The sequence below is a fragment of the Megalops cyprinoides genome, chromosome 9, assembly GCF_013368585.1.
Source record: "Megalops cyprinoides isolate fMegCyp1 chromosome 9, fMegCyp1.pri, whole genome shotgun sequence".
NCBI lineage: Eukaryota > Metazoa > Chordata > Actinopteri > Elopiformes > Megalopidae > Megalops > Megalops cyprinoides.
The window spans coordinates 15,860,276-15,882,067 of record NC_050591.1 but is presented as its reverse complement, the minus strand read 5'-3'; the positions used below and the strand labels follow the sequence as shown (position 1 = coordinate 15,882,067).

General features: G+C 48.9%; 1 protein-coding gene across 1 annotated transcript in view; it reads right to left on the bottom strand.

The window, feature by feature from the left end:
- ppp1r37 (protein phosphatase 1, regulatory subunit 37) overlaps positions 1-19,653 on the bottom strand; it is a 41,133-nt gene extending 21,480 nt beyond the window's left edge. The window contains exons 1-2 of the mRNA XM_036536631.1: positions 17,427-19,653; positions 3,086-3,183 (exon numbers count right to left, since the gene is read on the bottom strand). Coding sequence (XP_036392524.1) covers positions 3,086-3,183; positions 17,427-18,168 — 840 coding nt within the window. The 5' untranslated portion in view covers positions 18,169-19,653. The remainder of the gene's footprint in view (positions 1-3,085; positions 3,184-17,426) is intronic.
- Between the last annotated feature and the right edge of the window lie 2,139 nt (positions 19,654-21,792).

The following is a 21,792-nucleotide window of genomic DNA, read 5'->3' as shown; positions in this document are numbered from 1 at the left end:
CAGATTTGGGGTTGGGATTAGCTTCCTGAGCTAGAAAAACAAAAATAAAGTTTCAGTTTCGCACTGCCTGCAGTGTTTTTTGGCGAAGTTTTGAAGGATTTCCTGCTGAAATAACACTAAGGGCAGAGAGCCTCTGAACACGGATGTAAGCGTCCGTCCAAACCTGCCAGCTTCAGATGTAAAGCAGGCCTGCCCGCTGGCACAGTGCGCTGTGCTCTCACCGGCTGTGTGTGTGTGTGAGTGTGAGTGCGTGCGAGTGTGTGTGTGTGTGTGTGTGTGTGTGTGTGTGTGTGTGTGTGTGTGTGCGTGTGTGTGCGTGCGTGTGTGAGTGCGTGCGTGAGCGCGTGCGTGTATGTCCACAGCAGGGTCAGTACAGAAATGTGACACAGTGCCGCCAAGTGCCCAGAACCCAGGCCTCTCGATGGTGCTACCGTGGCCTGCGCATTCAACACATGGCCGAGACTCTGGTCTGAGGCCCTTTACCCAGTGGGCCCGGTCTGCACAGCCCGCTGGGGCCCGAGCCGAGCGTCCTCTCACTCAAAAACAACTGTTCCATTCTGCGCGTCTTCAGAAGTGACCAGGGTTGGGGTCAATTCCATTTCAACCCCAGTCAATTCAGGGAATGAACTGAGATTCGATTCATGAAGTGAAAATCATTTTCTCAAGCTATTTTCAATTAATGAACTGAACTTCAATTCATTCTCGAACTGACTGAATTGAAATCGAACGGACTTCAACTCTGGCTGTGACAATGTAAAATGCATTTCAAAGGTGCAAGTCGAATGTATTTCTTGAGGTCTGCTGGATTTTACAGGGGAGCATGAGAAGTACACTGAAGCACGTGAAGTACACGACGCTTCCATGCACATCTGCTGCTGCAGTTAGTACTGGAGTGTGAGCGATCTTCCCTCCCTAGCACATTCTGTTACCTCCTTACTGATCAGAGGAGCCTCCCCGTTTCACAGCTTAGTGACACACACCATGAGTCACTACACACACACACACACACACACACACAGGCACACACATATACGGTTGCAACACCATCAACACACATGTGCACACCCGCACAGAGGGGCCCGATTCTGAATCCCAGTCCAATCTGGTTTCCATGACTACGATTATGAATGTTTTCTTTCCACCCATAAAATGTGCACATGTTCCATAGAATAAAGGCAGCCTTGAGAGGCAGGGGAAGAGGAGCTGAAAGCCCTCGCTGGGTTTGACAGGCTTCTTTGTGAGGCAGTTGACTCAGCAGAGAGGGTGCAGCAGACTTTGGCACTGGAAAAATCGCCACCGGAGCGACTGTATTTACTGCGCACGGTGACCCTGGTGGAAATTTACAAACATGTTATTTTGGGCCCTGGGCAGACTGGGAGCTTAGCAGCCTGATGTGTCGTTCCACGCGTGTGTGTGAGGCGGTTTCCCCCCCTCCCCTCCCCTGGCAGAGCGGGGTGATGGGAGTTTTCCTTAGCGATCCTCCTGCGTCAGAGGAGACCGGATAAGTGACACACAGCCCCCTGAGAGGGCTAAGTGTCACCTCTCTGAGTCTCCTCTGACGGATTGTGTAAGGAGGGAGGAAAAAAAAGGAGGAGAAGGAGAAAAGAGGTTCAGAGAAGGGAAAGGGAGGGAAATAGAGGGAGAGAAAGACTGCATGAGAGGGAGGGAGAGTGAAAGAGAGGCAGTAAAGTAGGGATGTAGGTGTACGTGAGGGAGAGGAGGGAAAGGGAGCGGAAGGAAAGAGAGAAAGAGGAAGGAACAGACGGCAAGGGGGACACAGCCGAGGTACAACGTGACCGCTGATGTGCCTCCTTCATTTAATGCATTTTAAACGTTAGGCAAGGGGAATGCACATTTGCAGACCCCAAAGGAACGGAGCACTGTGTATTAACGGCGCGGATCCGTTAACGTGCGCGCACAGAAGGGCACACAGAAAGCAGTCTGAACGTGAGAGAGGAGGAGAGGCTGTGCCAGCGCAGACGGGGCGAGAACCCGTCCCCGCGCTCGCTCGCGCTGACTCATCCCCCCCCCCCCCCCCCCCCCCCCCGTCTTCACGGCCAGTCACACTCACACAGCCGCTGCGGTTACGGGGCAGGAAGCTGCGGCCTGCGCAGCCTGCCTTCACTCTTTCCCCCGTCTGCTTCGGGAACGGCCGGGGGCCACCCGGCGCGGGGTCGGCGTCTGGCCCGCCGGGTGACGCAACCCCGCCCGGACAACAGCGCCAGCGAAACCCGCGGTTCGTGACCGATCTGCCACGGCGCTGTCAGGGTGAGAGCTTTTCCAGCACACCCCCGCCACGCTCCCTTTTTTAAAACCCTCTCTGCTGGTTTCCCTCCCTGCAGGGCGTGGACGCGTCTCCTCTCGCGCTGCGGCCTGAACGGGCTGCTGCGTGTGGGCCCTGCCAGCGAAGGCTCTCCCTCTCCCCCTCTGATGCACTCACGGACCTGCTCGGACTCTGGGCTCAGGGTAACCGCACACATGACAAAGGCGCAAATGCTGTGTATGATTAAAAATCGGCAAACTCAAGGAAACTGCTGCTGTCACAAGCTGCCCTGACTGAACAGCGGGCTTTGCTGATGACAGCAGGAGGCTCTCCACTAGAAAGGCTGATACACTGGTATCAGTCTGTGATTGCCTTGTGGGCAAGGTTCTTCCTATTACAGGGCGGGGCCAGTTGGGGAGGGGGTGATGGGTAGGATTGTGTAATTCTTTGGCATTCCTGCTCTCCTCACAGTGAGGCTGTTCTGGAGGTAAGAGGAAGCAGGTCTGCTGAACAAAGGTGACCACTCTCTCCTTAGTCGTAGGTACTGGCTTTTTTGGGTCCCCACATAACTGCATACACACACCACACACAAAACACACACACACACAAACACACACACACACACACATAACATAGGATTCTCCTGGAAGAACTCTGCTGCTCTTCATACTGTGTATGAGTGACTGTGTATGCATGCATACATGACAGTGAGTGCGTGCACATGTGTCTGTGTGCTTGGGTGTGTGTGTGTGTGTGTGTGTGTGTGTGTGTGTGTGTGTGTGTGTGTGAGTGAGTCAGCGTGCCGTGGCTCTCCCGTCTCACCTGTATCTGTTTCAGCAGTTTGGCGATGGGCTTGCAGTTGAGTTTCTGACAGGCCTGCTTGTAGGCGGAGAGGATCTCATCCACCGTCACGTTCTGGGCTGCAGGGGAACACACAACGCTAGAGTCAGTGACATGTGGCCACGCAAAGCACATGCTCCACGTCGATGTGGCCGTACTGCTGCTTGTAACCATAGATCACAAGAGCTGTTCTGAAAACTCAGACGCCATCTGTAACAAGGCGTTGCTATGACTGGACAACATAGCTAGCACAAAGTATCAATCCTTCAGATTTTCAAAAATGTGGATAGATAAAGTATATATCAAATGTTTAATGGATCCAGAAATGACACTCACTGAGACACTTGCTCCAAAAAAACTACACTTTTGCAAAAGCTCCTCCCCTATTTAATACAACTATTTAAGCATAGAAAACACTTTATGTTTTCCTACGTAATACACACTATGAGAGAGATTTCTACTTACATTTTCAACTCAAAAAAGGACATACATAGCCTGTATGCTGCATTGAAATCAACATCAGTTAAATCTACATTGATACTGAGGTTTGTGGGGCTACTGTTTAGCTAGAACTCAGAACCGCAGTGAACTGGCTGTACTTAAGGGTATCATCTCGGTGTTTCACAGCCAATCAGCAACTGCTTGAACACTGATTGGCAGAGACCCCTGTGCACCTGCCTGACAGGACTCCCAAAACCTAAATTCACCTGTGAGAATTCATGACATGAAATGCCAGCTACGGTCACCATGATCGGAACTGCACAGCGCGTGTGATTTTGGGGTGGGTCTGCGAGGGGTAATCAACGGACTCCCATCCTGGCAGGGAGGACGTGTGTGAGTGAAACGCCAGGGACTGCTGGGAGGCCGTGCAGAGAGGAGGAGGTGGCGTGTAGACGGAGCGGTGCGGAAGACGCTGCTGACTGCGATGGAATGCGACGCTTTTCTTTTTTTAAAGCCGGAGCGAATCGGCCGCTGGTGTGGAAGGCACGCGGGAGCCTGCCCTGCAGAGCTCCCCGCGGCTGCGGCCCGGACGTCCTGCCAGCCTCATCCACGTGAGCGACCGCTGGCGGCGGGAGGGGCGGGCGGGGCGCGGGGGGGGGGGGGGGGGGGGGGGGGGGCGATCCGGCTGAAGACGGGCAGATCTGTTCAAAAAAAGGGGTCTCGTCCGGAGCGGTCCCGTTAGCAGCTGCCGGGCGGGACGGCCCTGGCAGGGCTGGAGCCCGAGCGCGCTCGGGGCAGGGACCCCCCACAGCCTCGATCACGCTGGGTCCTAAGCTCTCTCAATGGAGGGATTGTTCCCAGCTGCTTCACGTGTGAGCGCCTCTCATGTGAGCGCACCCCCCCCACCCACCCACAAAAAAAAAAAAAAAAAAAAAAAGCTTCAGAGCTCTGCTCCTGTCAGCTGACGGGAGCCGCATTTCTCCCCAGCGTTTCTGTTATGAGAAACCAGAAGAGCAGGCAGCTGAGCTCGAGGCGGGCTGTGAGATGAAAGGCTGTGTGCCGATCCGGGCTGCTCCGCTCTCACAGGAGGGCCGCGGTGCCAGCGCGCTCCATGCCACCGCCTCTCTCAGAGCCAGCGAACAGAGCTGAAGAAATGGAGGAGGACAATGATCGGCTGAAGCAGGTGGGCGACTGCCGGTCTGCGCTGAAAGCCTGCAGACACTGGGGCCCTCAAGGGCAGGGCAGAGAGGCTAGGGTGCGGTCTTTCCCAGCCAATAGCGGCAGAGGAGGAGCGGTCATCCTGAATGAAGAGCTCTGAGAAGCTGCTTCGCCACTGAAGCCGGAATCTGTTTGCTTCCTTCGCCTTCACATCGATTTGACCTGGCGGGTAGTGAACTCCGCATGGGCGAAAGACAAAGCGATGAGTGCTATTGTTAGTGAGCGCGTGATCGACACTTTCGCTATGCCAAACTGGTTTGCTAACACTCAAGTCTAACTCGGCAGGAGACCTGGCAGATCAGTTCAGTTCTAGCACTGGAGCAGTACTCTCCTCACTCACACAAGTGGACAGTGCATGTGGGCCAAGCTGGATCGAATCGGTCGTTTGTCAGAGTGAAGTGGCCTTTAAAGCATGCAGACCACAGCGGTCTGCTGACCGGCTGCTGGAGATAAGAGCAGACGCCCACTCCCCTATACAGGTGCATGTCTGGCAAGCTCACTATAAACACCAATAGGATGGGTGCTCCCAGCTGGGCCCCCCTGACCTGTCTGTGACCTTCTCAGGGCTAGCCAAACAAGCCCATACCAACCCCACGCAGTTGTGCTTTCCCAGGAAAAGCTGATGTACTTCACCTATCTGCACACGTTTCACACTAACCTAATTTCGGAGTGATGCAAGAGAGCGGCATGTTAACTCGCGTCGGGGGAGAAGAGGGCTTCCCTGTCGCGGCGCAGGGGCCGGACAGAGGGGGCTTTGTTCGCCCCGCGCGAAACAAGCGCGCAGTGTTCGCAGACGCACGCCGCCGCGTAACGCGATCAGGCCCAATCGCCGCGGGAACAAAGCTCACGACCCGAGGCCCTGACCCGCCGACAGCCCCGGGCGTTGATTGCTTTAATCTAATGCACCGCTGCAGCTGCTGTCTATTGAATTTCCCCCCTTGCTCTTTTCCAGCGGACCTCGCTGAATCAGACTCCGCTCCTTAGTAGAAACCCTGTAATTACGTTTCACGGAAATTACACAGGGCTGGAGTCGCGCTCGCGCTAGACACGGCAACCTCGGCCTGGGAGTCTCGTTCGGGCGCGGCCATGGCGGTTGGAGCGGTAGGACAGGAGAAACCGGAGTGCTCGGTGACGCCCTGGTACTGTGTCAGGATACACGCCCGGAGCTGTTACGTTCAAAGGACGGGCTGCGACCGCAAGATGGGCGTTTGCGGTCAGGTGCGAGGAAGAAGGAAACGGGCAAACCGCAGATGTGTGAGAGACACGTGAGCCGCTGAGGGGGAGGCGGGTCCCTGTACTGCGGGCCGTGATTTAGGGGGCCGGCGGGTGGCGTTAAATAGCCGGCCGACCGTCCGTCCACCCGGGGTCGGCGCGCATCCCCGAGCGGCTCTCCATCATCGGCGCATTCTTCTGGGCTAACGCTGATTAACGGCACCCCGCTCTCTGATCTTGCAGGACGGGGTGGGGGGAGGTCAGAGACTGTCGCGGGGCCGAAAGATGCATTACACAGCGGGAGATGAAAGCACCGCGGCTCGCCGGGGTGGGGGGGTCTGCAGAGCGTGACGGAGCAGCTCCCGGCCCCGGATCTGAGGAGACGACTCTCGGCAGCCTGCTCAGACCTGCCGAGGCTGAGCGAGGCATGACGCAACGCTCTGCTCCTCCGAGGCTCGGCATGGCCCGGCTCGTTTAACCATGCCTTAGGGCTCTGAGCGCTTAATTGGAGCCATTATGAAAGAGCTTGGATGTATTTGTCTAGATAGCGGCGGCTCTAAGGCAAAGCGGGGCCCTGTGTATCCAGTAGCAGAGCTACACGGTCCTGATCTCCATGCCCGACTGCGGAGTAATTTCAAGGAGGCGTAGCTGCCTTGTTTCGCCTCTCATTACCGCACTGCCATTTGTCCACTTGGCTTAGCAGTTTGCTCAGTTGAGATTGATGTCACTGGTGGAACTCTCTCAAATTAAGGTCCCCACCTAATGAAAACTCTGACCCCCTTCTGCCACCCGCAGATTATGACCCAATATTTGATAGCCGAAGGGCTGCAGACAGTCAAAGAGGTCGCTGCTGGATACGGCTGCACAGAAACTGATGAAAGTCAGGTCAAAGTTCTGCACTAGTCAAAACAAAAACAATGTTCTCTTTTTTTACTTATGCGTCTATGAAGGGCTGAACACCAAAAACCTAAAAGGTTAAGAGATAAACAGGCCGACTGATGGGTCGAAGTCTGGCATACGGGCAATTAGCGTTTTCATTCTGATAATGCAAGAATGCAGACCAAAGACAGGTTTACAGCAGAAAACTCGGTACCGCTGTGCTCCATTCTCATGCATTTCAATAACTGATAAGCCTGAAGTAATCTGAACTGTAACCTTTGCTATCTCAGCTGTGGAATTAAATCTGGGAGAGCCCACTGCAAACTTTCCCCCCGTTGCGGCTTGCTCGGCATGAATGAGTTTGACTGCAGGAATGAAAAGCCCTTGAGGAGCGTGTTAACTGCATGGGTGCTGGTTGTTTTGCGGAAAAGGAACACCGTCTGCGCCCGGGGGCGTGACCGTTCCCGCTCGCTCAGCGGGCCAGCGCAGCACCGGTTTGGGTTTCCTCGTGACAAGGCGAGCGCCCTGCCCCCTCAGCCACTGTGACTGCGAAATCTTCGCCATTGTTTTGTGATCAGAAACAGGACCCCCCGTTAGTGGTCCCCTCGTCCGTAGCGCCTGACCCACTTCCAGGCAAAAAGGCTGTAAGCCAAACAACCGGGCAGAAGCATGCTCACCTAGCTGAACGCTGACAGACAGCGCCGACGAGAAGAAAGGGGGGAAAGAAAAAAGTCAAGCAAGACGAGAGGAACGTTAACACAGGAATCTGGGAGTGGATGACACAAAGAGGAGGAAGGCAGCGCGGTTTGGGTTTCTCTTTCAGGGAGTGGCACAGAGTCTTAGGAGGAGCCTCTCATTCAGTGCGAATTCAAACACCAGACGAGGAAAACACACGGGAAGCTCCTCACAGTTTCTAAAGGAAAACAATGAAGTTAACCTGCACTGGCAGCTTCGTGCTCATGAGTCTGCATTCAAAAGGGGACCAAAAACATCCCACTCTTCACTGTGGACAATAGTGGGAATAAGAGATGGTGGCATGCTATAAAAAAAAGACACGCTGCGGTGTCACTATAAATATGACACTATGAATGGCACAGCCATAATTGTCTGGCCACCACCTCCTCTTCAAACAACCTCCTTTTCCTCTCAGCTTCCCTTGGGCCTTCCTGTTACCTAAGCGCTTTCCCACTCCAATAAAACAACACAATGCATGGCAATGGACAGCCCTAGGGGCAACCACATCTGCGTGCAAGGCACACTCAAAACAATATAAACTGCAGGCTGTAAAAGCCAAACCCGGGCGAAGCACGCCCAGTTCGCTTCACAGCGCTGTTAGCCGCGTGTGCTGTCACACTGCACCGGGCTGAAGGGTTCTCTCCTCACCCTTTATTAATGTGCCTGGCAAAGGCCTTTATCCAGGCCAACTCTCGCAGCCCACAGGTTTATCCTTTTATACAGCTGGATATCAGCAGAGTCTGTCCGGGTGCTTTTCTCTAGAGCGCCGCGGCAGCAGCGCACCAGCTGGGCACTGAACTTGCGACCTTCTGATTATGAGCCCGGTCCACTACATTTACGTGACATTCCTTTTAGCCCCGTGGTGGGCTCAGATTCCGTCACTGGGGTGTCAGGCCCTGGGGGGGTAACACAAGAGCTCCATTATAGGCCTCAATAATATGTGCTTTAGCATTTGTTACTGTTTTCCTTCGGGCCGTAGCGACTCTACTCTGCAGTGGGGCCAATGCAAAACAGACACAGACCTCTTTTTCCACATCTCCACATTCCTACCACATGGCCTGTGTCATACATCTGCCCTGTTTCGATTCAGTTCTGAATGTGCCGATTCTGCTAAAAAAAAAAACAAAAAAAAAAAAACATAAAGACAGACTGAGGAAACAGCTCCCACCTCCCCCACGCCCCATGCAGACACATCGATATTCCTCTGTGGGAAGGTTCTAAATTGCACCCGTAATGCGATTTGTTTTTCAATTGAAAATGTAATACAGTAAAGCCAGGGCACTGTTGAGTACTGAATCCCTATTTTGAGACTTAAGCCTATTTTGACCTGCAAGATACCAACTGTTATACCTAGCCGACGGTATCACAAAACGCGCCCTCTCTGCGCCTCTGCGCTTCCAGTCCTGTGACTCTATCCACCTCCATCCCCCTGAATCTCAACACCTGGACAGGTGGTTTACCCAGCTCAAATCAGGGGGGTCAGTGTGAGGGTGTGCAGGTGCCCATCCCTAACTGAGAAAATACGACTTACAGCCTCTCAGTTCTTCATCTTACAAAGATTTAAAATGAGAAGCTAACACGGACACTGTAAGCGCATCTTGCGTTTTACAACGTCATCACGATTCACCTTTTATCTACAACTGCATTCCTCCTTTCCAACAAGCCCGTGTATTTCCAGTTTGTTTAATTGCTGAGAGGCGGTGCACCTGTTTTGAAAGTACTCCTATCGCTCTGAACGCAAGTTCTATAATACACAGTTCACGCTACAGACACTGAGCCCGGCCAGCACTTTTGGCTGGGTGTGGCCTGTGCATCTTCGTCATCATTTGCACCCCAAGGCTGATCAGGCAGCCGGCAAAACAAGGACTAGCCGGAGTATTGATCTCGCGTCCTAAAACACACATTGGGTTACACAACCGTGACGCAACAGGGGCTTTGCAAACTGGTGGAGGATACAGACTGTGCGCTGCATTATTTATGTGATAAGCAGACGCCCCTTATCCAGAGCTTCTTACATAACTTGCTTTTTACATGTTATCCATTTACACCGCCGGGTATTTACCGAAGCAAATCGGGTTAAGCACCCTGATCAAGGGGGGGGGAAAGATGTGTCCTGCAGTGGATTTGAACCTGCAAGCCCAGCTCATTAATCACTAGACAACCCTGCCACACAATTTTGTAATATGCATCAGAACATGCAGTCTGGTTTTGGTTTCCAAGTTTTGGTAGAGTCTGGTTGTCTAACAATTACTCTGGAGTGGATGGAGGGCATAGAGTGCTACAGTAGAATTATTATGGTGAGAGGCCATGATGCCACACTAAATGGTTGGTTTCCATTCCACACACCTCTCTCCCCGTTGTCCCTCCATTTTTCGCTTCGTTCCCTTGACAGCGTGCCTTCAACGCGTTAATGCGGAGAAAGAGGGAGAGGAGAAGACAAAATGACTGCCATAACGGGATCTTAACAACAACCATAATGGCGTCATGTCACTCCCAGCCCGCTGCCTGTGGAGGTCTCGCTGTTACGCCGCGGCAGCATCCCTGAGCGGTGTGACCCATTTCCACTATCTCTGCCTTATCTCTCTCGCTCCACTGAGCTCGCGCTGATGGAGGAGTGAGGTGCAGACAAACACTCAGCACCTTCCCCACAAAGCAGCGGTGAGGGGGAGCACGAATGCCATCTTATCAGCGCTGAAAGAGTCCCGTCTGGGAGAGCACTGGGAGGGGGGGGGGGTGGGGGGGTGCGGCTGTCAGGAGGGACTGGGAGAGCAGCCAGCTCGCTAAACTGCTGACGAGGAATCCCAAAACTGAAGGTGAGCGTATCAGAGGGATCTGCTGAATGGCTCGGGGGGGTAAGAGGGAGGACATACTAAACTGTGAACAGAGAGGGGGTATGCTGGAGAGGAGGAGGAATGAAGGGGGGGGTGGGGAGGGGGTGGCAGCAGCTGAACAACATATCCCTAAATCAATGTGCGAGAGGGCACTCTGTCCCTTATGGCTCTCTTACTGTTTTAGAGGCTTGGCGGGCCGCCATGCCGGAAAAGTCTCCCCCCGCTCGCACGGCCTCCACCTGAGAAGCACAGCTTTCCGCTGGCAAATGCAAGAAAGGCCACTGCTGCTGCAGAGTCACTGAATAAATACTCTTCATCTTTCTGACAGTGAGTGTGTGCATGCCTGCTCTGTGTTATTCTTTACTAATCACTTACAGGAAAATCAAGGGTTGCAGACTTGAAGAGAAAGGCACTATTTTTACACCTGAAGCTTCCCCACAGGTCTAACGTTATGAACCGACCCGCTACTACCACATCCACAGGAAATGCGACAACAAGCCCCTTTCCCCCCGGTCCCAGACTGCCTGATTGGCCGAAGTGCTAAAAGCAGCAAAGCCACTGCTGTTTTAACGCCGCAGTGACGCCGCGTTTCCGTTGACAAAACTGAAAGCAGCAGTCTGTCCCCCCCTGCGAGCCAGCAGTGTGAGCACCGCTGTGGTGTTGCCGTTGTGCTGTAACAATGCGGAGGCATTCCAGTGCCGCTCTGAGCATGTTCCGTGAGAGGCATTTCCAGGGGCGGGCAGTGGGCGCGTCTCCTGGGGCACCGAGGGGAAGATGAAGGGCCGGAGCTGCCGCGGACCTCTCCCTGGGGAGGAAGCGGCTTCTTGGGCTGCTGGATATCCAGAGTGATCCGCAAAGCCCTGCCCGACAACCCGGGAGACGCGGGCGCCGGCTGCCTCACGTCTGGACCGACAACGGTTCGAAATAACCCGGCGGCGTTCGCGCCCACGCGCTGTGCAGGGTGACGGAGTGGGCTGAGTGAGCGGAGTGACTGTCCCGTGGCTACACAGAGGCCAGAGCGCGACCTGGCAAGAGGTATCAATCCCCCCCCCCCAGGCCCTTCCCAGCCCAGGCCTGGCGAATTGCACTTGTGATTTACACTACCGTGTTAAAAACAACCCTCCCCCTCCCCCTCCCCCCTGCACATCTTCAGACTCCTCACTCCTCATCCAAACAGGATGCAGAGAAGTGAAAACTACTGTTGCCCGACTGGAAAATTACATTACCATTTAATGATGAGAAGACCGCGTCTAAGACGACGCGCTTTACGGGCAATTAGGTCGGGAGGGAGGACGGCTTTTCAGTCGCGCCTCACAGAGAGGGCCTTTGGCGAGCAGACCTCGACGCCGAAGCGCCTGCTTTTCGCACGTGCGTTCGCAGCGTGAAAAGGGCTCACGCCTGTATGACTTCAATGGGCCCCGCCCTGCGGTGGTGAATTACAGGGCCGGTATGAAGCGGCGGGATATTACTCCTGCCCACGGGCCGGGAAGTGAGACAGAGAGACTCACTCCTTCCGCAGAGCACGGCCTGCTGCACACGTGAAAATCTGTTATTGCTCCACACGCTGGCAGGCTTCCCAGAAGATGACGGTGCACCTAACTGCTTCGGTTCTCGAGCTGGAACAGGACCCAGCGGCTTTAAACTGCCCCAAAGCCTGCGAAATGTACTTGTGAGCACCGGGCTAATCTGTAACCAGCGTCCTGGTGAATATTTAATCAAGCATTTGGGGGACGGCTTCCTGAGGAGAAGTGAGAGCATTTTTCTGCGCGGCGTTCGCAGGGTTACCCAATTCCACTGCACATGCATAATAATGGTACTGCCAGGATCCTAGGCCCAGCTCTGCCTTTATCTTTTAATAATGAAATTCATGAATGAATTCAATGCTACATTTTTTCCCACTACACACACAACTTGCACTCATCTCATTTACCATAAAGCTCAGTATGCTCTGCAAGTTATTTCAAAGATGCCAAATATTTGTGCAAATTCATTGTTAAGGACAAACTGCATTGCAGTGCCCGTTTGAACCTGGGCCTTCATGTTCACAGGGCACTTGGAGGGAATTCATCCTTTTCCTGAGACATTTTTAACGATCCGCTGCCAACTGCGTCCTTCCTCGAAAGAGCAGCTGCACAGCAGTCTGCAGTCACTGTGCAGGCGACATTAAAGCTGCCATAAAGAGACCGGCTGCTCTACACCGTTTCATCTATTTATAAGCGCATAAGAATGTGGCAATGAGCAGGGGCCAGGGTTCTGAAATGAAGACACTGGGAGGGTCAGGGGGTCTAGTGAGCGGGTCAATAAAACACCCTGTTACTCAGTGCTGGGCTACCCTTTGCTGAGCTGCGTTCTTTTGTTCATGTGCTCCACTGTGCTGCAGGGACTTTATATACTAATTGTACGTGACGTGAGCCCACATCGGCCAGATCTCTCTCCCGTGTTCATCTCCTGAGCGCGTGCATAGACTGAAACAAAGCAGGAGAGGAGGGCTGCGCTGGGAAGCTGAAAAGGGGAGGAACTCAGGAAATGAAGGACAGCATGGCCAGGACAGAGGAGGGAAGGGAGACCAAGCACATGCACAGATGGGCTTCGGGAACGATCTTCCCAGCGGCTGATCCAGAAACAGCTTACCTGCACCTAACCTCAGCCCCTGTAATAAAAGCTGCTGATCCAGAATCAGTGCTCAGAGAAAAAAAAAATTACACCAAATAGCAGTAAATTTTCTAAAGAATAAACACCTGCTCACCCTCCCCTCCCTGCAAGCTCATTTCTAGGTCATTTCAACTGCCCACGTTGGCACCAAGTTGGTCTATTGTTTGAACTGGGCCTCATGCAGACAAGGAATTGGACTGCTGCATGGGGCAGCTTTGTCTCCCCCCACTACCAAAACTGGCATTCATTCGTGATGGCGTCAAAGTCTTAGCAGGCAAGTAACAGGTGAAAACAACACAATTACAAGGCAATAGGCCACATCATCTTGACTGAAGATAAGGTTTCACTTGCGGTTGCACATTAGGGTTTTTAATCAAGACTGAAGCAAAAGTGCAGGTGGAAGCAATGTAATGAACAAACCAATACTGATAATGTAAAAAAGACATTCTACCACCACATTAGTTGATCAGAGAACCATTTCTGTCTCTCTCCTATTTTCCTCCTCCTAGTACATTGATGGCTCAGAATTATAACTGCTCCAGCAGTCTCTAGTGATGCTAAATTTTTGTGCATGGTCTGTTGTGCACGGCTAAATTCACTGTTTTTGTAGACAGTTGGGATTCACATTTACGCAGAGCAATGTGGCCACCGATATGTGTCTTGAATCAGCTGCGTGCCTCCTCCCACCGTACTGTGTGTGATCAGATACTGGCCCTTGAAGATCATGATGTCTGCTTGCATTTGTCTGCTATTAGTCACCCTTTATGAGTGTTCACTATGAAATCGGAGGTAACCGAGTCCATGTGGCTCAAAACGTGGGTCTGTCAGGAGTGAAGAAGCTGAAAACGTGCTTCTGTATAGAAAGAGGAAATGTTCCACAGGCTTTGGAACAGCGAAGACTCAGCATCAGTGGTTAGAAAAACCCAACAGCGACAGCAAATCAAGTTCCTCTACTTCCTCTACAAGTTCCAGAGCTGTCTTTCTTGTAATGCTACCTTGTTTTTCCTTCCTCCACTTTGCCCACTGTAAATAACGTGTCTTCTCGCCCATAATAAAATACTTGTCAAAGCACAACATGACTTGCAGTGATCCATGAGCAGCTACGACTGAGGAACAGGGTCAATTCACCCTCACCACCGCCTAAATAACTGTACACCATCTCCTACTGGTGGGAGTTAAACTGAGGGGGGGAGGGGTGTTACAGAGATGCATTCTGGGAAACAGAACATCAGAAAATGATGATACTCCTGGCAAGGAGACTAGAAGGAACACAAATCATGTACAACAGTGGGCTTTGCATACTTTCTGACCTGCAACTGATCCAGAATCATCTTGCCTAACCCTAATCCTAACCATAAACCATTTGTGTAACCGGCAGAACCTGAGGGCAAAGGACTGAAAGGTCATTCCACAGTACAAACACAATGCATACTGAAGAGGTGTGCTATGTGGCAGTTAACGTTCACAGTGTTATTTCAAGGCGTGTTGCTGTGTGGAAGTGACGTGTAAAAACTCAATGGTTAACACAATGATCTACGGTGTTCTTGTACAGTATCATAAACTAGGTAGGTTTACGGGCTGTAATTATGATTATTAAGAATTATAATTACAAATAATTTAAATTAGTATTATTATAAATGATTCAACACTTGAGGTGGGGTTGGACTAAATGGAATTCGATGCGACGACTGTCCAGACAGTGACAAAGGGAGAAAAACCTAAGGTAAAAAAATTCTCTGCGTCCCATATTATAGTAACAGTGCAGCAGCTGCCCCTAACTGTCGCAAATGCATTCTTAGCTTGGATTTCGTACTTGGGATTAGCATCTACCTGTTGTGATCACATTTGCCCTGTCTGCTTTGTTTCACTGCAAGTCACCTCAAAAGAGACCAAGCGCAAACACATGGGTATGTACCCCCTTATCCAGCACAACTGTGTGAGTTAATTGCTGTGGTGAGCTTTTTTTCATCACTGACTGTTGCTAACTCAGAGTGACTTGGCCCAAAGTAGGCTGATGACTCAGCAGATTTTTTTTATTTTTATTTTGCAGACCTCTGAGAGTAAAGCAAACACAGCCGATCACATGCCTGCTTGATGGCTGTATTTTCATTCCCGATTTGTCACGTATGTTACTCGCAAGTGGACTGAATAAGCAGCTTCTGTTTCCTTTTTTTTAAATCCAGTGCAAAGTAAACTGCTGTAACAATAAAGACACGAAATAAGGAAACTGCCGAGAATCTGCTGCAGCAAACAGGTCCGTTTGGGGTCAAACTTGATGACGTGGTACGTGACATTTCAACTGCACCACTGAAATAATTCAATATAAGCTTAAAACAAGAGCCACATCCATCTATATTGAATTATACTGATCTCTCCTTTTTTGGGTTTTCGGGATTTGCTGCCATTGGTTAAGAGCTTGTTTTTGGTCTATTTTGGGAATAGAGATACTCCTGTCAGGCATTTCCTGTTGTATTTACCTGTGCGCCTGTGGTGACCTTAAAAAGTAAATTATATAGAGATTGGCAACAAAAACACATTAAGTGATGCAGTGAGCATGCCAAAATGTCTGACTCTCTCAGCTGAATTGAGAGATTTTCCTCTTTCACAAATAAACAGCACCACTGATATAATAACAAAAAATACAGTCACGATATATACCAAACATGCAAAGAGTGCTTTTTCCAAAGTCTGCTGTGTGCCTGAGGAAGACCATGAGGTTGGTGTTGTTTTTCTCTGAGTCAGGCATTAAAGCCTCAGCTGGTATTGCTTCTCATGTGTCCAGTTTTTGAGATCCTCAGTTTTGGATATTGTATGTGAAGCTAAACGCAATAACATAACGTGCTTTGAAAGCTATAACTTTTTTCCTGTATTACCATGGTTTGCTCAAAAGCTACAGCAACTGGCTTTAAGTAACCGGAACAGCAAGTAAAGGCATGATAGCCTGGTTTGATGACCATGAAGTGTCTAGTCATTGCTTTTCCATATAAACTCTGTGACTAACTCATCTATCTACCACACTGGGAACTCATGCCTGGCATTGTGGTTTAAACAGGATACAGTCAATAAAAAGAAACAGGAACACCCTGATAAGGCACTCAAAAAGAAAAAAAAGAAAAAGGCCCTTTCATACGTCGACTTTTACGACTCCTCACAACGCTGCAAACTTGAGGCCACAAAATAAAACTGAAACGGCATTCCTGTTCCACTGAAACCTTTCCCCTCATTAGGCTAAATTTTACTCCAGCCTGCAGCCAGCGCCAATGTCTAAACACGGCCATTTAATAACACTCTGCTGCTAGCTCGATGATCCAGGTACAGAAACAGATACAACACTGTGCTACCAGAGAACCCCCCAAATCCTTAATGCACATTCCATTAGGGTAGCAAACTCAGAAGTCAGAAAACATCCACTCTGACCTCACCGTTTTCCATTGGGCAAACAAGCAGGAATAACCTGACAAGCAGTACCAGAGAGGCCTTGAGCTGCCGAGTCCTGATTGGTTCATAGACCCTCTGCGGAGCCAGGGTCTCAGTGAACCAGACCTAATGGGCAATGTGAAAAATGTGTGTGCTGCTACTTCATCTCTACACATTTCAAAAAAAGGGGAAAAAAGAAATTAAAAAACCTAACCCTTTGTGTTACGCTCTTCTGACAAGCCACCTGATCCTATTTCCGGTGGTGGTCTCGGCTTCATCAGCAAAAGGGGCCGGCTATCATATTCATTTGTCACTGTTTACTGCAATGTTTTGCAGTTCCTGAGTATCTGGATGTGTCACCATGTCTCCTTTGTAGAATCAACAAAGTCGGAAAAAAATGGCCAGTGATGCAGGTTCTTTTGATAACCAATTCTGTGGACTGCTTTGGAGAGATGCAGGAAAGAAAGACAGCTATCAGTGAGATCACCAAGTGATTCTTTGTTGCTATGGAAGCCATGCTTTCAACCTGTACCAGTCACACAGCTGGCACTTACCTTGAGTTCTGCTGCATGGAGCAGTATGACCTTACCAGACACCTGTCAACTCAAAATCTACTGCTAGGCCATTACCCTCCACCTGTCTCTACAACAGCCTATGCAAAGACAGAAGGGATATCATTTAAGCCTTTAGTGACTCAGACAGGGATTGAACCCACAACCTTCCTGGGTCATGGCATATGATGTATTTCCCCAAAAGAACAGGTTTGGCTGGCTATAGAAAAGTCTTCCATGATACTGAGGAGTTGCAGGTTCAACACCCATTTGAGCATTACCTTATGATACGACCTGATTGTGTCTCAGCTCATAAGACACTATTTTTAGCTCTGTACAAAACATCACCCTCGGGCGCTGAGAGAGTGAAAGAGGTAGCATTCTTACCGTGTCTCCAGGGGTCCTTTGGCTCCACTGCTCCTGAGACAATGTCTTCGTCGGAGGGGAAAGTCACCCTCTTAGCCCCGTGTTTATGTTTCTCACACTCATTAAGGCCTGAGACAGGAGAACTGGCCTCCACTTTAGGTAACTCTGAGGGCAAACTGTCCTCTTCTTTGTTCAAGGGCCTCTCAGATTCCTCTGTGTCGGTGCCCTGGGCCAAGGCATCTGCAGCCAGGCTGGACACGTTTGGAACACTCCCCTCTTGGCTCTGGCCACCTTCCTGAGGCTGCGGCTCGGGTTCCAAAACGCCACTTTCATCTAAAGTCAAATCCACACCGACATCCATATCTCCACCAATGCCCACATCCCCCGTGAAAAACGTGGATTCTGGTGGTCCAGAGTCGGGGTTACTCTCATGGCAGCGGTGGTCACTGGAACCGTTATCCAAATCGGAGCTTGCAGTCTGAGATGCGCAAGGCGCCCCGCTGTTCTCGTTCCCATTTACTTCTTCAGCCTCCAAACTATCTCCGGCGCTTTCCTCTTCGTCACCCCCTTGCCTGTCATTTAGCTCGGCTAGCACAGGGGTGCCTACGGCCTGCGTTTCAACACCTAGTTTAACCACGTCTCCATCCATCATTTGAACAGTATTCCGAGGTATGATTTCCTCCGCGCAGTCTGTAGAATCTTCATTGATATTTTTCTTCGTTTTGGCATTACAGAAATCTAGGACCTGCTCCTCGCTATTCATCTTCTCATTTCTAGCTGGCTACAACTGCAAATTAAGTCCTTCTTCAGTGTCCCACTACCAGATGTATTCTGTATGTAATCCTGTCAGCTAAATTCTTAGATCAAACCCTACCTATCTAAATATTCGGAAATACAGTTTGTCTTCCTTTCAAGAAACTTCTCTATTCGACTTATACTCTAAATACTAGCTAGCTACATAAGCATCAGACTCAATGTTTCTGAATTAACTAACCTATCACACAAAATCAGAAATAATGTAGGCTACGCTGCCTGTCACTTCTAGCCACCTAAACTTTACATCCAGTAAACCTAGCACATACGTATTGATAAGTGAACAATGTTTTTCTGCGATTTCCCAAGATAAGATATTTCAGACAACTGCAACTTGCTAACATAGCCACTTCGCGAACAAGATAAGCCACGTTATCCGTCAGAAGGAGATAGCAGGCTAGCTAACAATTTTTGGGGGAGCTTGCTAACGTAGCTCTCTCTGATTTTGGCCAGGTAGCAAGCAAGTGCTCCAGCTCTCAGGCGCTATGTTGCTAACAAGCTAGCTAGTTAGCTAGCTGACAATGTGAACACGGCGCGGAACAAACAACCACAAAAACGGACAAATTGACGAAACAAAGACAGACAGCCCAGGGCTGGTATTAAACCTCAAGTCGGTATCATTTTTGCTCTGTTGTTTGTCTTCTCGGCACTGTTAGCTAGCTACCTAGCTAACTCGCATGCTTTGTCTCGGCAGTGAACTAGCTAGCTAGCTGGCTAGCTAGCAGCTAGATTCCCCCAAAACGTCTCTCTAAAGGAGCAGCACCTGGCTCGACATGTTTTTGTTTACACTTTCTCTTATTTTCGGCTTTTAATTCCAAATATGTTTGTTATTCGAGTCTGTCAACTACGCGTCTTAGCTGGCTAGCTACCATGTAATTATTGTTTTAAAAATGACCCAACAAGTCGTTCGCGGTGCTTACATTAGCTTGCTAGCTACCTTGCGATACTCCAGGAGTCTCTCATGCGCTTGAAAAGTGACACATAGGCCACTTTTGGTAGCTTTTAGTTTAGGTTAAATTGATCCGTTTTTGCGACCCGAGCCTCCTATCTCAAGTAGGCGCGATTCAGAAGATTGCCCCCTCTCACCCAAACACATCGCATCAGTGTCCGACTTCGGCTAACGTTAGGCATAGAAAAACAGAAGCGTCATTGCTAGCTTGCTGGTCCCGGAGCATCAGTTTCACCAGCGCTACACTAGCCAGCTAGCTCGCTAGCTACTTCAGTACAGGCAGAGAAGAGTATTCTTAACAACAAATGGTTACAACGCTTACGGGCAGTTAACTCCTCAATAAAATTCAGTTTTCTTAAAAGAATAAACCCAAATGTGTTTCTTTTTGATGAAGTCTGTCGACTGCGACACGAAACATGAATCTAACCATCTAGCTACCTACGGATGATTTTTTTCTTTTGGAAGCTTACTCAAACTACTGTTTGTTGTCCATACGTCCATACGTCATCGGAATCGGTGCTAGTATAGATTAAGAGCAGCACTTTCGCGCTCACAAGCTTCAACATTTCATTGAACACATTGACTGCAGAAAGAAAATGTAAACACAAACTGTTGTTTAAAACGATAAATTATTTATATTTTGTCCGTTGCCAACAATGTATTCCTAGTCTCAGTTATTCTATCAACACTGTAGTGGCGAATCATATTACACATCGTGTACAGAACTGGCATAACAACGGTACATGTGGTGTTTCTTTCTGATGAGGTATCTTAAAATTACTTTAAATTGAGCGAATTGTATAACTACAACCAACAGTAAGCGCGCACACGTACACACAAATATACGTTGTACACATACATATAAATATATAATTCTGGTGAAAGAGTCGCGATTTTACATATTTATTAATTGATTTTGGCACCGATTGGACAAATTGATTATTTGTGATTTAAATATTATGCAAGAAAATGCAAGAATCCTGCATCTGCATCATGATGGCAGCTTTCATTCCAAATTCAGAATTCTAAATTTACCTCTGAATTTGGAAGAATCTTTATGAATTTAGATATTTTTTATTAATTAAACCGATTTTGTGTTGAAGTAGTTCACTCCCACCACAGTGAACGCCAACAGCAGTAACCGTAAGTTATTCATATTGGTACTACTTTGTATCAATAGTATACAGCGCTATTTCACCACTCTTACAGATTTGTCTTAAGGCAATAGTTATGACGTTATGCCACAGGAAACATTTGTGCCAAACTAATCATTCTACAATGTTATAAGAACTTGGTGTTATACGGTCTGCAACTTCAAGATTAGCCACAACTCTGGTTTCAGTGATGCTCATCCAAATATGGACTTCATCATGCCCCTTTATTTACAAAGATGATTGATTTACAAAGCATAGCTTGCTAAGGAGAACATAACTAACCATATGGAAAACATAACTAAATGTGTAGTGTGTCATGGTTTGTAAGTGTAGGTAGCAAGACTGACAGAAGCAGAAAGGCCAGAACTATAATTTTACTGACATTTTTCAATCAATGACTGACAGTTCCAAAAGGTAATACTGTGTCATATCACTTAATATGTGACATTGTCACAATGAAGATAAAATAGGGTCACATTATGAAATGGACTATAATAACCATTTGGATGAGATCATATTGTTTTGCTGTTTTGGAAATAGCTGCCATGTATAAAACTACATAAAAACTACATAAATATTTAATGTGTGTAAAACTTTAAAGGAATAAAGCAACACATTATTGAGATGTACAGTGTTATTTAGCCTCATTTAATAAAAGAACGTTACAGATAAGCACAACATTATTGAGGTGCATTGCTTACGTGTTGTTCATTCAAAATGACATGTGAAATGTTTCTGTTATTAACAATGACACAGAGAAAATGACGTCAATTGTAATCCCCAGTTGTATTTCACAATCAGATAAAGAAATACTGTGAGGCCCTGTTACTGCAAGAGATCATCTGCTCCATTTCATTGGGTCTGTCGAACTGTCATTTATACAAGTTCATATAATGATGCAAAAGATGCTGATGGCTTGCTAGCTGAAATGTATCTGCATGCTTATGTGAACTAGAATAATCAATACCTTTAATAAATGCAATATTACTGCTGTGGGGGAATGCAGTGGGCAGCAGTGTAGCATACTTATTAAGGAGCAGGACTTGTAACTGAAAGGTTGCTGGTTCAATTCCCTACTGAAGCTGTTGTACCCTTGGGCAAGGTACTTAATCCACAATTGCCTCAGTCAATATCCAGCTGTATGAATGGATAACATTCTAAAAAAAAAAAACTGTAACTGATGTAAGTTGCTGTGGATAAGAGTGTCTGCTAAATGCCTGTAATGTAATGTGCTTCTCTTACTTATAAATAATAGTTGCAGCTGGATGAAGACCGCTTTTAAATGAACAGCAAATTAAAATAAGATGCTACAACATTCTCCATATTAATATTTTGTTGTTTCTTAATGTAGATTCAGTTCCTGAATGTGATTTCCTTGCACTGTTATGCTTCTAAATGAAGCATCTTTTACTTGAAGATGCTCTGTTCAGAAGATATACTTTTCATTCATCAAAACACAGGAACTGAAGGA